The sequence below is a fragment of the Excalfactoria chinensis genome, chromosome 2 (genome assembly GCF_039878825.1).
Source record: "Excalfactoria chinensis isolate bCotChi1 chromosome 2, bCotChi1.hap2, whole genome shotgun sequence".
Taxonomy (NCBI): Eukaryota; Metazoa; Chordata; class Aves; order Galliformes; family Phasianidae; genus Excalfactoria; species Excalfactoria chinensis.
In genome coordinates this window covers 108,403,414-108,415,814 of record NC_092826.1, presented here as the reverse complement: position 1 = coordinate 108,415,814, position 12,401 = coordinate 108,403,414, and the positions used below count along the sequence as shown (strand labels likewise).

The 12,401-nt window shown below is 42.6% G+C and overlaps 1 protein-coding gene across 2 annotated transcripts in view; it reads left to right on the top strand.

Annotated features, from left to right (window-relative positions):
* Window positions 1–12,401, top strand: part of COLQ (collagen like tail subunit of asymmetric acetylcholinesterase) — a 34,856-nt gene that overhangs the window by 3,846 nt on the left and 18,609 nt on the right. For both annotated transcript variants that reach the window (XM_072328509.1, XM_072328510.1), the window contains exons 2-5: window positions 6,272–6,384; window positions 8,023–8,127; window positions 10,827–10,871; window positions 11,558–11,584. In XM_072328509.1, the coding sequence (XP_072184610.1) occupies window positions 6,272–6,384; window positions 8,023–8,127; window positions 10,827–10,871; window positions 11,558–11,584 (290 nt within the window). The remainder of the gene's footprint in view (window positions 1–6,271; window positions 6,385–8,022; window positions 8,128–10,826; window positions 10,872–11,557; window positions 11,585–12,401) is intronic.

Sequence of the window (12,401 nt, the reverse complement as noted above, 5' to 3'; positions counted from 1 at the left end):
AATTAGATGAGCTTTAGAAGTTCCTTCCAGCTCAAACAATTCTATGATTTTCTGTGATCCTCCCCTTCCTTTTCTCCTTTTCTGCTCATCCAGGCTGGAGGTTTCTCGGGCTTTGCATGGAGATGGAAGGTATTTGATATACCTCCAGGAGCTGGAGAAGAGCAGTATCTCAGTGCTTCTTCTGACCCACATTTCCTCTTCGGCATCATACAAATGTATCACTTGATTGGTTTTTTTTCCTGAGATCGATATCAACACTGAACCCTATGAAAAAAGTATGTTTGATTAATTTAAAGGGATGAAGTGGGACTAAATGTTACTGGCAATACTCCTAAGGCCTTCTCTGCCTTTTCTTCTCCGCTTTCCCAGCGGAAGGGAGCTCCCTGTTTCACTGGGCACAACCTATGTGAATATTGACTGAAAAGACACAAATTGTAAAAAAAAATAATATAAAATAACAAAATTGGCTAAAATGAAAATAGAAAGGGCCCAGTTATTTGCTGCTTAGGATGAGTATCATGAAACTTCATTTACTGCAGGAAATGCAGATGGTCAAAGGACCAGGCGTTCCTATTTCAGCCTGGTTTAGTATAAAGGTCAGCGCAGCTGGCTATTAGCAGTAAGCTAATGAGCATCCTGAAATACCAAACCAGGACTCCCAAAGTACTGGCAGATGGGCCAAGCTGGTGGCCAGTTCCATTTTATTTCTGTTGGACATGCCTTGTGTTACAAGTGAGGCAGGTGTCTGGCTTCAGGCTGCAGAAGTTCCCCTGGAGAGAGAACCTCAGACTTGTTTGGGGTGAACAAGCACAGGAGTTGGCATGGTGCTGTCTTGGCTGGTAGCGCTGGGCACACAGGGCAGCATGGAAATCACAGGGATGAGATGTGCACAAAGAAAGGAAATTGATGGTGTACAGGCTAAAATGGAAAGTGTGTTGAATGCTTTATAGATCTGTGCAATTTTTAGTGTGGAGGCTTTGCTGACCTATTTCATGCTGTAGCATAGTAGGTAGAAGGAAATGGGAAAAGCCCTTTCATCCCTCAAAGGGAATTCTTTGAGAAGGATCAGGAACAGGAGAAGGAGTAAAAGCCAATAGGAATTCACAGAAACCATCCTAAATGCCGTGCTTCTTCCCTTCTCCAAGGAATGGAGCTTTAATGGAAAGGATATCAGGGGAATGCTCTTTGTGTGTGCACAGCTATAATGAGAAGAGAGGATCTGGAATAGAAGATGGACATAGGGAAAAGATGGGTATAGGAAGAGTGTAAAAGAGAACTGACAGAGTGGGGGGGAAGAGAAAAGCAGCTGTTACTCATTTTTGCCAGGATATATGTATCCAGGCGTGCATGCAAGTACATGGAGATGCTTCACTTAAAGAAGGCAGTTTCAGTTTTCTTCTGCCTATGGAAAAGTGAAGTGGACTCTTTTAGCCTCTCCAACCCACAAAGCCATGACTTTTTACAACACCAAGTCAACCAGAGCTGTTTCTTTGTGAAAGGCCAGAGAATAAAGTCAGCTGGGCTGTAATTCTGTTGCTGTGAGGCCATCACAAGGAATTAACGTAGTCCGTGGTATCAAAGTTTCTAACAGGAATTTGAAAGCACTTCTCTGGTGCCTTTCAGAGTGTACAGCAACACCATGTCCCCGGATGGATTGTCTGGGACTGCCTGAGCACACACTGGACCACCATCAAAGTCAGGCACACTTCTGATCCATGCCAGTGCTGCAGTGTTGCAGCTGGAGAGGGATGGCAGGCAGTCTTGAGGCTGACACAGCATCCATCTTGCATGAAGATTTAGGGCTTCAGACTCTTCTAGGTGTGGTACTAAGGTACTCAGTACAAATACTCTGTATTTGTAACATCATTCTAGTGTGACAAGAAATTGAGTTTTATAATTCATAACATTATTGGGATGAAGTATTGCAATTTACAGGACTGAAACTCTCATTCTGGTTCTGTTATCAAGTCATCCATGACTGTGGGCGTGTTGCTTAACTTCTCTGTGCCTCAACTTCTCATGCATGGAAAGGAAGCATATAGAGCTGCCAGCATCTCTGAGCTGTGTCTAGAGCCATGGACCTCAGCAAATGGAAGCCAATAGAAGCAAACCCAAACAGTCTGAGTGAATACTGACTAGGCAGCATGCCAGCATCCATGCTATCTGCAAGACTTTTTGAGCACCAGCTCATTTTAGACATCTCTATGTCTTTATTTATTATGACAGCTTCTGTCTGTGTGCCAGCTGGTGAAATGCGTGTAACTTCTGCCACAACTGGTAGCCACCTTGGGGATTAGGATTTCTGGCACAGTACTTTCATATTTCTATCAGTTGCTGGAGTATTTATTGTTTCACCGAAGGGGATGGGGAGATAGCTCCATCCTGTAGCTCCTGCAGTACCTCCCCACTGAAGATATCAGTGCATAAGCTGTAGACTTCCTCTATTTCACTGCTATATTTACATCACCTGATACATAGGAAAGGGTATATTTAGGCCATAAGGCTTATATTCATGTGGACAGAGACATAACCTGCTCCTGAGCCCAGCTGTCTGACCCAGCTCATGTCTGGATCACCCCAGCTCTACCTGCCCGCCTTCACCTGCCCCTCCTTGTGCTGCTCCCTGCCCAGGGAAAGGGCACTTTGGCAGCTCTTAATATTTCCAGATTTCAAAGGGAAGAAGTGGTCACCTTACAACAGATACACGGGATGCTGCCTGTGGCAAACTGCTGTCCTTGCAAGGCAGTTGAGAGGAGCCTGAATGAACAGCAGCAAAACAGATGGAGTTCTCAGTTTCAGCCTGACAAGCCCACATTCATTAACTAACTCATCTACCCAGCTTGGTTATTATTAATTCTGACCACTCTCCAAGTGGAGAAGCACCTGTGGCTGGGTGTCAGTGGCCAGAGGTCTCCAGTGGGCAGGCCCTGCCAGCCAGTGAACTGTGCTGCTACTGGGGACACAGCTTTGGAAAGCAGCTTGGCTTCTGGTCAGGGTTTGTGAGATGAATGTGGCTGCAAATAGGAAGGGAAACACATGTTAAATATCCTTTTCATGCCATGCCCTTTTATCCTGCCATTGTCCTTGATCCAGCTAGCCTACGCCTTCATGATTGCAGCGCAGAAGTCACCTTCCCATTTTGCATACCATTTATTGTAATGGAATCCTGTAAATCTATGCTGAACCTGGTGCAGCACTTCTCTCTGTTACCTTTGCTGTAGTCACAGGGGTTCGCAATAGTAAGTTAGCTCTAGGATCAGCTCTGAGCTCGGTGGCCTTGTACAGTACAGTCCCTACTCTGGGAGCACTGCCCAGGGAGTGCCCATCTCCCCTCTGGTTCTGCCTTGAACCATCTCACATCACAGCTTTTGACTTCCAGCTAGCACCAGAAGCAAGCAGTCTGCAGGAATGCAGTGAAACAATGCAACAGCCTATCTAAAATACCACAAGCAACCACTACCCCTATACCTGTAGGCTGAGGTAGTCACTTTCTTTCTTGAATACTTTTTGAACAGTAAAAATAATTTTAGTTTGAAAATGCTTCAGACTTTCTATTCTAGAGCTGATTATTTTAATTGTTAAACTCTCTGAAACCAGCTGCTGTTTAGACAAGTTCGATAAGGAGTTTTTCATTTTGTCTTCCTTCTCTTATGGATTACTTTCTTTGGTATCAGAGATGCTGGAAGGGCAGTTTCCATACAAGACGTGTAAACAAACTCCCTGTGTAGGCAGGGCCTTTGCATTTCATAGAAAACTGACAGCCCTATTCTTGGGCTGAGATTTTTTCCACTGGTGGGGACTAGAGTGTTATGAAGCTGTATTTAGCAAACAAAGCTGACCTGGAGCCTAACGATATATACTGCATTTGCTTAGAGCCAGCTAGCCTAACAAGGAAATCAATGGCTATTTTGCTGCCAACTTTGTTAGCTGTAGTGGTGTTCATAGTAAAAAATGTTCCAAAGAATTTCAAACTCGGCTTCCAAGAAAAGGAAAATTGCAGTATTTTATAACCCAGAACTTGACTTTACCACGAGGACATGGCACGTATTACGGTTAAAACAGTAGATGTAGGTTTATAGTTAATTGCAAAATATTTAAAGCACAAAATATTTAATTTCCTAATTTCTTTTTTTTTTTTAAATTGTTATCATTTTTAGGTAGCATTAAAACTGCAGCAATTCATGCCTTTTTCTGCAGTGACTCTGAGTGATCTTTTAGCTACTAATCCATAGCAGACCAGCTTTGGTATTCTTATTCATGCTGAACGATAATAAGCTTACTGAAATTGAGCCAGAGCATGGAATAATGTATTACTAATCAATAGCACAATATTGGTATTGGTATCATAATCAAACTTTGTCTTTTTAAATTACAAGCTGCCCAATTTTAGCGTTATTTTTTGACAATATGCATTTTAGTCCCAGTGCAACATATTCAAACACAGTCCTGAATTTAAGATAACCGCAGAAGTATGTAGGCTTAAAATTCAAGACCTTCGTTACAGCTGTGTATCAGGAATTGACGTCAGGGTCAGACAATACAGAGTTTATCTCTGTATATTTTATTGTGTGCATGAAGTGAAGCTTTTTGTTGAGTTCCAACTTGGGAGGAAATGTTCAGGAGGAGTCTTCAGTGTGGACCCTTTGATTCACCTCTCAAAGGTATCATCCCAAATAGTTTTGCTAGAGACAAAAGCCCGCATAGCATGAATCACTGTGAAGTCTGGTGCCAGACGCAATCTTGGGTGGTTTTTTTCTTGAGAAAGGAAAGAAATGGCACTTTGTGATAAATATTCTTCTTAAGAAAGGTAATTGAAATGAAGCTTATGAAATGCATTTCCTTGGACCCTGTGCATAGATTGTCTCTACAGGCAAGGTCTGATTTAACCCAACATCAGTGGAACCAGCTGCAATTGGTCTCTATGTGCAAGGGGCTATGTGCCTGAAGTGACCCCTGCCATAGCCAGTGGATCTGTTACTGAAACCAAATGAGCTAAGAGAGCACCCGGACTGCTGCTTGGGCAGCTACTCTGAGGTATTAACAACCACACTCATCTGGACAGCAATTTTCTGTGCATCAGAACCGGGGCAATGCTGTCCCCATGAACGTGGGGTAGTGAAACATGATGTAATACATTTTCTGGGACATTCTGGAAACCTAGACTTATCTCTGTCCCTTAGAGAAATCTCTCTTACCCTAATATGTGACAAAAACTGGCCTGCAACAGATTTGCACACAAATGTAGCGATTTTGCCAAGTTTATCTTCCTATGGACTCAATTTGGAGATTTTCTATTAATACCAGATAGTTCACCATAGGCTTTTCTTCCTACAGTTTCTGGCTCCCTGCCACTTCTCACTTCACAGACACCCATTCTGGCTGCCAGTGGTCAGAGGAAAAGCCAACAGACACAAATAAATATTTACTGCATTTGATGGGAACAAGAGGATGCTGTTTCTAATAGACTTTTACAACAAAAAAGTGTGAGAGAGAAATAGATATTTCAACCCATTTCCTAGCATTGCCTATCTGATATTTTTCAGCGAGGCTGCACCTTGAGTACTGCGGTCAGCTTTGGGCACCTCACTACAAGAAAGACATTGAGGCCCTGGAGAGTGTTCAGAGAAGGGCAGTGAAGCTGTGAGGGGTCTGGAGTGCAGCTCTTATGAGGAGTGGCTGAGAGAACTGGGATTGTTTAGTCTGGAGGAGGCTCAGGGGAGACCTTATCACTCTCTACAATTGCCTGAATGGAGTATGTGGGGAAGTGGGGGTCAGCATCTACTCCTGTGTAACGAGCGAGTGGACTAGAAGGAATGGCCCCAAGTTGCACCAAGGGAGATTCAGTTTGGATGTTAGGAAAAACTTCTCCAAAGGAGTGGTTTGGTGCTGGAATGGGCTGCCTGGGGAGGCAGTGGAGGCATCATCCCTAGAGGTGTTCAAGACAATGTTGTACTGAGGGACATGGTTTAATGGGAAATACTGGTGATAGGTGGATGGTTGGGCTGTGTGATTTTGGAGGTCTTTTCGAACCTTGGTGAGTCTATGAAAATCAGCCTATTTCATAGCTAAGTTAAGAGTTTAGGGCTTGGCACATGAATATGAAGGACGTTGTAGATTTGAGGGACTGCATGGGATTGAAATTTTTTTGCTTGGATTAGAATGCTTCAATGGACACAGGATGTAGAAAAGTGCTGTGGAATGGGAGCTCACCTTATTCTGTGAGGAATATTTGTGGTGTTCAAGACAATGGATGAGTGTTTGTATTGAACAGATCTCCCTTGTTTGGAACAGAAGAAGCAGCCTACCCGCAGAGCGTGCTGCCTCCTCATCCCGCCTCCGCCGCCCATGTTCCCACCACCGCACTTCAGGCACGACTGGAGCTTTGTAAGTGTGGCTGAGGGACCTTCCTCTTCTCCTTACATGAATTTTGATGTTTGATAAAGACTGACGCATCCTCTTTGAGCACTTCTTCATGGTGTCACTCAGCAAATGCCTCTGGCTGTGTTGTAGGGCTCTGTTAGTTTCTTAGAGCAAGGCAATCCTGAACTGAAGAAAATGTAAATGCAATAAACCAAGATCAGGAAGGCGGTGTTTCATCCTACACAGTGATACGGAGAGTACACTATACAGATATCTTATTTGGATCACATCTTCCTTTGTGGAATCTATTCCCACCATTTTGCAAAAATGAAGGGTGTGTTTGAGTAGCTGGTATGGAGTTTTCACTCACACACATAAGCATATTCCTGCTTTATATGGCATGTATCCATTCATACATGTTAACATAAACAGTACATGGTATACAGTGGTTATATGATACAGCAGTTTGACCACACGCACTTATTGCCCAGGCCTGTTACCTTCAATCTGTTTTCCATCCCAACATAGTGAATTTTTCCACCTACTGGTAAATCTTACTTCTTAATTCTACTCTTCATTTACCATATCCAAATTTAGCAACTATTGCAAGCACTATGTAAGTAGAGACTAGAAACATTTCTGACAAGAACTAATCCAAGAAAAAATACAGCATTAAATCCCCTGTTGTCTTCAGAGATAATGAGATTGAGCTCAGTGTATTATTCCCCCAACCCAAAACCTTATTTCCTCTCCCTTTCTCATCCCTTGCCTAACCCTCTCCTGCCTGTGCCATGGTTTCCTGGGGAAGAAGACCCAGAGAAAAGATCCCCTTAGGAAATGTGGTGTACTGCTTCAGGCCCCTCAGTGAGGATGAGTTTGGGACCGGGACCAAATATTCCAGAGAGTAATCTGAATATAAAATTGCTCCTGGCACCATCTCCCCATAAAAATAATGATGATCCAGATAATTAAGTGGTTACCAGGAAAGTGGGAGCCATGTGAATTCTCAGTTAAAGGCTCTGTGCTTTGAAGTTCATGGTTGGAATTTTTCTGGAAAATGGCTTTTCACTTGGCAATTTATTAACCCAGTGTTTCTGCCTCAGTGCTTGTTTTTATTTCTAGGAGAGATAGAGGGGAGATAATAGATATCTTTTTTGATAGGACATAAACATACCAGTTTGCTCACGCAAGCCCAGTTTTAAAGTCAAATGATTAGAGACCTATTGGTCTTTAAGGGAATCGCTTCTGGTCAGTAGTGAATGAATGCCCAGTTGATTTCTACTGGAGTGAAGTTCACACTGTCCATATGCCTGCTGAGTGCAGCCTGTATTATTAGAGCAAAGCTGCTATTTTTGGAGAGGAGTTGCCACTTGTGAAGCATGATGAAGGGAGCAGGGTCAAGGCTAAGAATAGCCCTGGGTCCCACGCTGGCTCAGGGGGGACGCGATAGCCCAGCTGCGGCTCGCGCCTGGAAAAGGAGGAGGAAACACGGGACAGAACACCATGCTGAAGTGATAATGTTGAAGCATCCGCGAAGATAACCTTGTGACACGTCACAGGCTTCTCCCCAAGGCAGTGAATAAGTGCTCTTCAGGCTGTAGTGGCTGTGTATTTTTTCCATGTTCCCTCTAAGTGCTCATTCATACATTTTATCTTACCTAGAGGCTGCTTGATCTGGACATGAAGGAATTGTGTCAAGAGCTCCAGATAACGCAGGCCTTCTCTCTGCCTGACTCACATTGCCCTGCAGGGCCTCCTGGTCCCCAGGTGAGTGATGCATTTCTGACCAAACCACAATACTCTCTCATTCGCTCCGAAGTCCTTATAATGCTGTTAAACGTTTTCTGTAAATGCCTTTTATAGTTTAATAAGCATATCAAGCCCTGGCTTAATTTCATTTTGACATGACTATGCATAAATCGTGTAGGTTTTTTACCTTGTGTTCTCATCCCTGCCCTGAATATTCCAAGTTGCAAGTTCAGCTTTCACTTTCATGGAGTTACAGTGGGTAGCAGCCCTGAAAAACCCCAGAGGTGACATCAGCTCCTTCTGAGGCTCTTTGCTGGTTTATTTGTTTACTTTAGACTCTTGTTACATGAGGAGAAAGCCTGTGGAACTGATGCACAAGAAATGCAATGGACTTGAAGGCTTGTGGAGTACATCCACAAGAAGGAAAATACCTACAGTGCAGGCTAGGGATAAGGATGGGTTTTGGGAAGGGCTCAAGAGATATAGGATCTTGCAGCACATTCTACAAGGTCTCTGCCCCTGGCTTGCTGGGCAGCCCATTTGATCTCTTCTTTCATTTTCTACACTTTATACAATTAGGGTAGGAGGTCAGAAATCTACTGAGGAGATGTTCCATGTGTAAGGGAGAGTTTTCTGTAAGTCTCTGAATGGTGGAGAATGCCACCCACCTGCTTTTTCATTCCAGTCTGTACCATCCAATGAAGAATAAAACATAAGGGAAAGTCATTTAGCGTGTAAATTAGGACACATGGAGAAGCGATGGGAAAACAAATGTTAGTGTTGCCCAGTGTTGAGAAAAGTCTTGTCTGCATTATGGAGCAGTCCTGTGGTGTGGCCGGCCACCATCTAGAGCTGCAACACATCTGGGAGAAGCTGTTGGTTTTTCAGTCTTCACCAGATTGTCCTTTTGAAAACAAAAAAAACCTCTTTCTGCCATCTCTGATCTGAAGGGGGAGAACCGCAATATCCATTCTGTTGTTCTACGAGCTTCAAATGATAATTAACCTCACAAATGAATTATCTATGGTCTCTCCAAGAATGTTTATAAATGGAGTAGGCCAACAGATTGTATCACAACATGGACAGTAGGATGGATGTCACATCGCTTAGGAATTTTTAACTATGAATGTTTTTTTCTAGGAGGACCATGTTAGAGCCAGAAGTCCTCTGGACAACAAATTTATGTCAGAGGTTATGGGAAAATAAATGCTACTGTTACTAAAAAAAATCTAAGAATTAATTCTGAATTGCTTTCTGCTATGAATGTGTGAATTGGTCATAATAGGGAGAATTAAATTTATAATGACTTTATAATAATTTATAATGTGACTCTGAATGTAATTCCTCCCATGTTTAACCTAGAATAAAATGAAAAAGTAGATCAAATTTGATTCAGACTATAATTAGCTGCATTCTGATTTACACTATGGAAAGCCTAAAATAACTCTGCCAACTAAAATAGTTGGAGTAATTTACATTTGAGGATACAGTTTGCTCCTGCTCATGTACAATTTGCATCATGTTTTGCATGGTATAAGACAGCCAGGCTCCAAACCTGAAGTGAGCAATTTGTACGGTGAACCTCATGCTCCTTTCATCGTAGCTCATGGGATTTCCCTTAGCCAGCTCCAAACCTGAAGTGAGTGAGTTGTATAGTGAACCTAGTGGTCCTTTCATGATTGCTCATGGGATCTCCTTTAGTCATTCGGAAACAAATGGGGATCTCTTAACTGAAGCACTCTAGAAACAAAACAGCTTTTCTGATTTGGGATTCAGGGTCTCCATGGATTAATAAATCTTCTGAAAGCGGAATATGCCTCTACTAGAGAGAGAAATATCTTAATGTTTTGTGGCTTAAACAGATGTGTGAGGCTTGGTCAATCTTCACTTCAAAGACATTTTTTGTCTTTTCTAACCATGAATTTCAAATTATGTCATCATTGCCCATTAATTGTGTTCAGCTTCCCAAAGCCACATCACTTCATTCAGTTATCATTTCAGGGAATTAAGAAAAGATGTTCAAGAAGTTGCTGTTGGTTCACTTTGAAAGGCGGCTTCATGCTACATGGCAAACGCAGATTCATGTTCTCTGAAATCACTCACAGAAAACAAGTATCTCCTCTGAACAGCTTACATCAGGGCTGGACACCACGCAGCAGGAGACTGCAGAGAATAAAAAATGTAAAGCCAGGTTTCCTGTTTGACTAGAAATTTTGCGTTTGTTTAAGTGTGAGGGTTGGGTATCAGAAAAAGGTTCTGCACCAGAGGATGTCTGAGCACCAGGGCAGTGATGATGGTTTCACACTGCTGGATTTCAAGAAGTATCTGAACAGTACATTCAGACATGGAATCTGATTTTTGGAAGGTCCTGTGTAGAGCTAGGAGTTGGACTCAGTTTTCCTTGTGGATTTCCTCTAACTAAGGATATTCTATGATTCTATGAACTTTCCTGTACCTTAAGTCCTTTTTCTTCCTATTTTCTTTATCTAGGAAATGCCCCTGCACTTCCCATGTCAGTACAACTCTCCAGTTGCCTTCAGCAGTGAAACAGACCTGGCATTTAGAGACAGTGTTCAAATACCATGTTCAACACCCTGAATCTTGTGGGTTTACACCATTCCCCATCGATACCCACAGGGCTGTGGGTTGAGGGAAGGCAACCACCCAGTGCCTTCTCACAGATACAGCTCAATAACAGCATTTATTTCTCTTCCTAGGGTCCACAAGGAATTCCTGGTATAATGGGACCAAAAGGGGAGAAAGTAAGTGCCTGTTGTTATGAAGTTTGGTGTAGTTTGGAGAAGTTGAGGAAAAAGATTGGAGAGAGGGTGTTGGATGTACTTTTTTCATGTCTGTTTAGTCTATGATGGGACATAAATACATGTGGGGATTTGTTTTATTTGAATGTAAATCTATGGATGGATTTGAAGCTATAATTTAAGGCTTTATCTTCCAATGTTGATTTTCAATCTCAAAATATATTTTTTAATGGCTTCTCATGATAGTTTCTTGCCTCTACATTATGGGTGAGAGAGCAGCTTGGGTGCCAAGTCAGTGCTCTTACTAATTCCTGTATTTAAAACACCTCCTCCTCTGGGAGCGTGTGAGGGACAGAGCTCTCCCACACAGCACTGATTGTATGGGCCATCTCGTGTTAAAAGCAGTTTAGATATTAATGTATGGCTTCAGACTTGCAAAGTGTTTGTACCATGATGATGCCTACCTGAAGCATCAATTGCATGCTTTTCTTGACAAGGAGGTGGCTCTAGATTTAGGGCTGAGAGTGCAGGCAAAGTCCGGGAGCTCTGATAAAGTAATTCTTCTCATTTTACTTCTGGAAACATAGTTCTGAATTAAAAGGTGTTCCCAATGCTCTTTGTAAATGCATTGAATAAAGAACCTCTGTGGTCTATATATGGCATGTCTAACCCATTCCTTTCTCTGGCAGGGGGAGATTGGCAGGCCAGGAAGAAAGGTATGGACGAAGGTGCTGCCTCAGACACCAGCCCAACACTTAACATACACAGGAAACACTGAATATAAATTGGCTATTACTGAAGCTCACCCTGCCCTGGGTTGCTCCAAAATCCAGGAGGTGGCAGGGAGCTCTGGGTGCAGGGCTGAAGAGCTGCCACAGCTGGTTCAATTGGCTTAATTCCATCATCCAGTTAAAAGAATGGGAAGTTACCTGAACTGCTTTTCTGTGGATAAGGGAAGCAGAGTATAGGACCTGCCATAAAAGATAAACAAAAACAACAAAGCCAAACCAAACTTTTTAGTGCTCCAAAACAGAGCCAGGCTTGACCCAGCAGCCCCTATGGAGGAAAGGCCATTAACGATTACACTTCCAGAGCTTTGGCACCAATGCAATATGCTGACTACAATCCTGTGCTTGCAGACATATGAGCCATGATAGATTGTCAAAAATATGTGCCCCTACGTGTGATGAAACAGAATATGTTATCTCAGTTACTAACTGCTTCCATTTAATGTAATTAATTTTAACAGAAGACAGAAATGCAGGATGAAATCAGAGATATGCAGGGGGTGGTCACTAACCAGGAAAAGAGATTCTGTTCTAATTATAAGCAAAGGATTTTAACACCAGCTACTGATCAGTGATTCTAATGAATATGAGACATATAAACAAAGAGATCTTTCATGTTTATCTAAACACCCCACAGTAAGCAAAAGGATTATCTATATAAAAATCATCAAAATTAATGTCTCGGAGAGAGTCACCCATCAAGTTACAAGAGAGTGCAAACCTCAAACCCTGGTGTACTTCCACT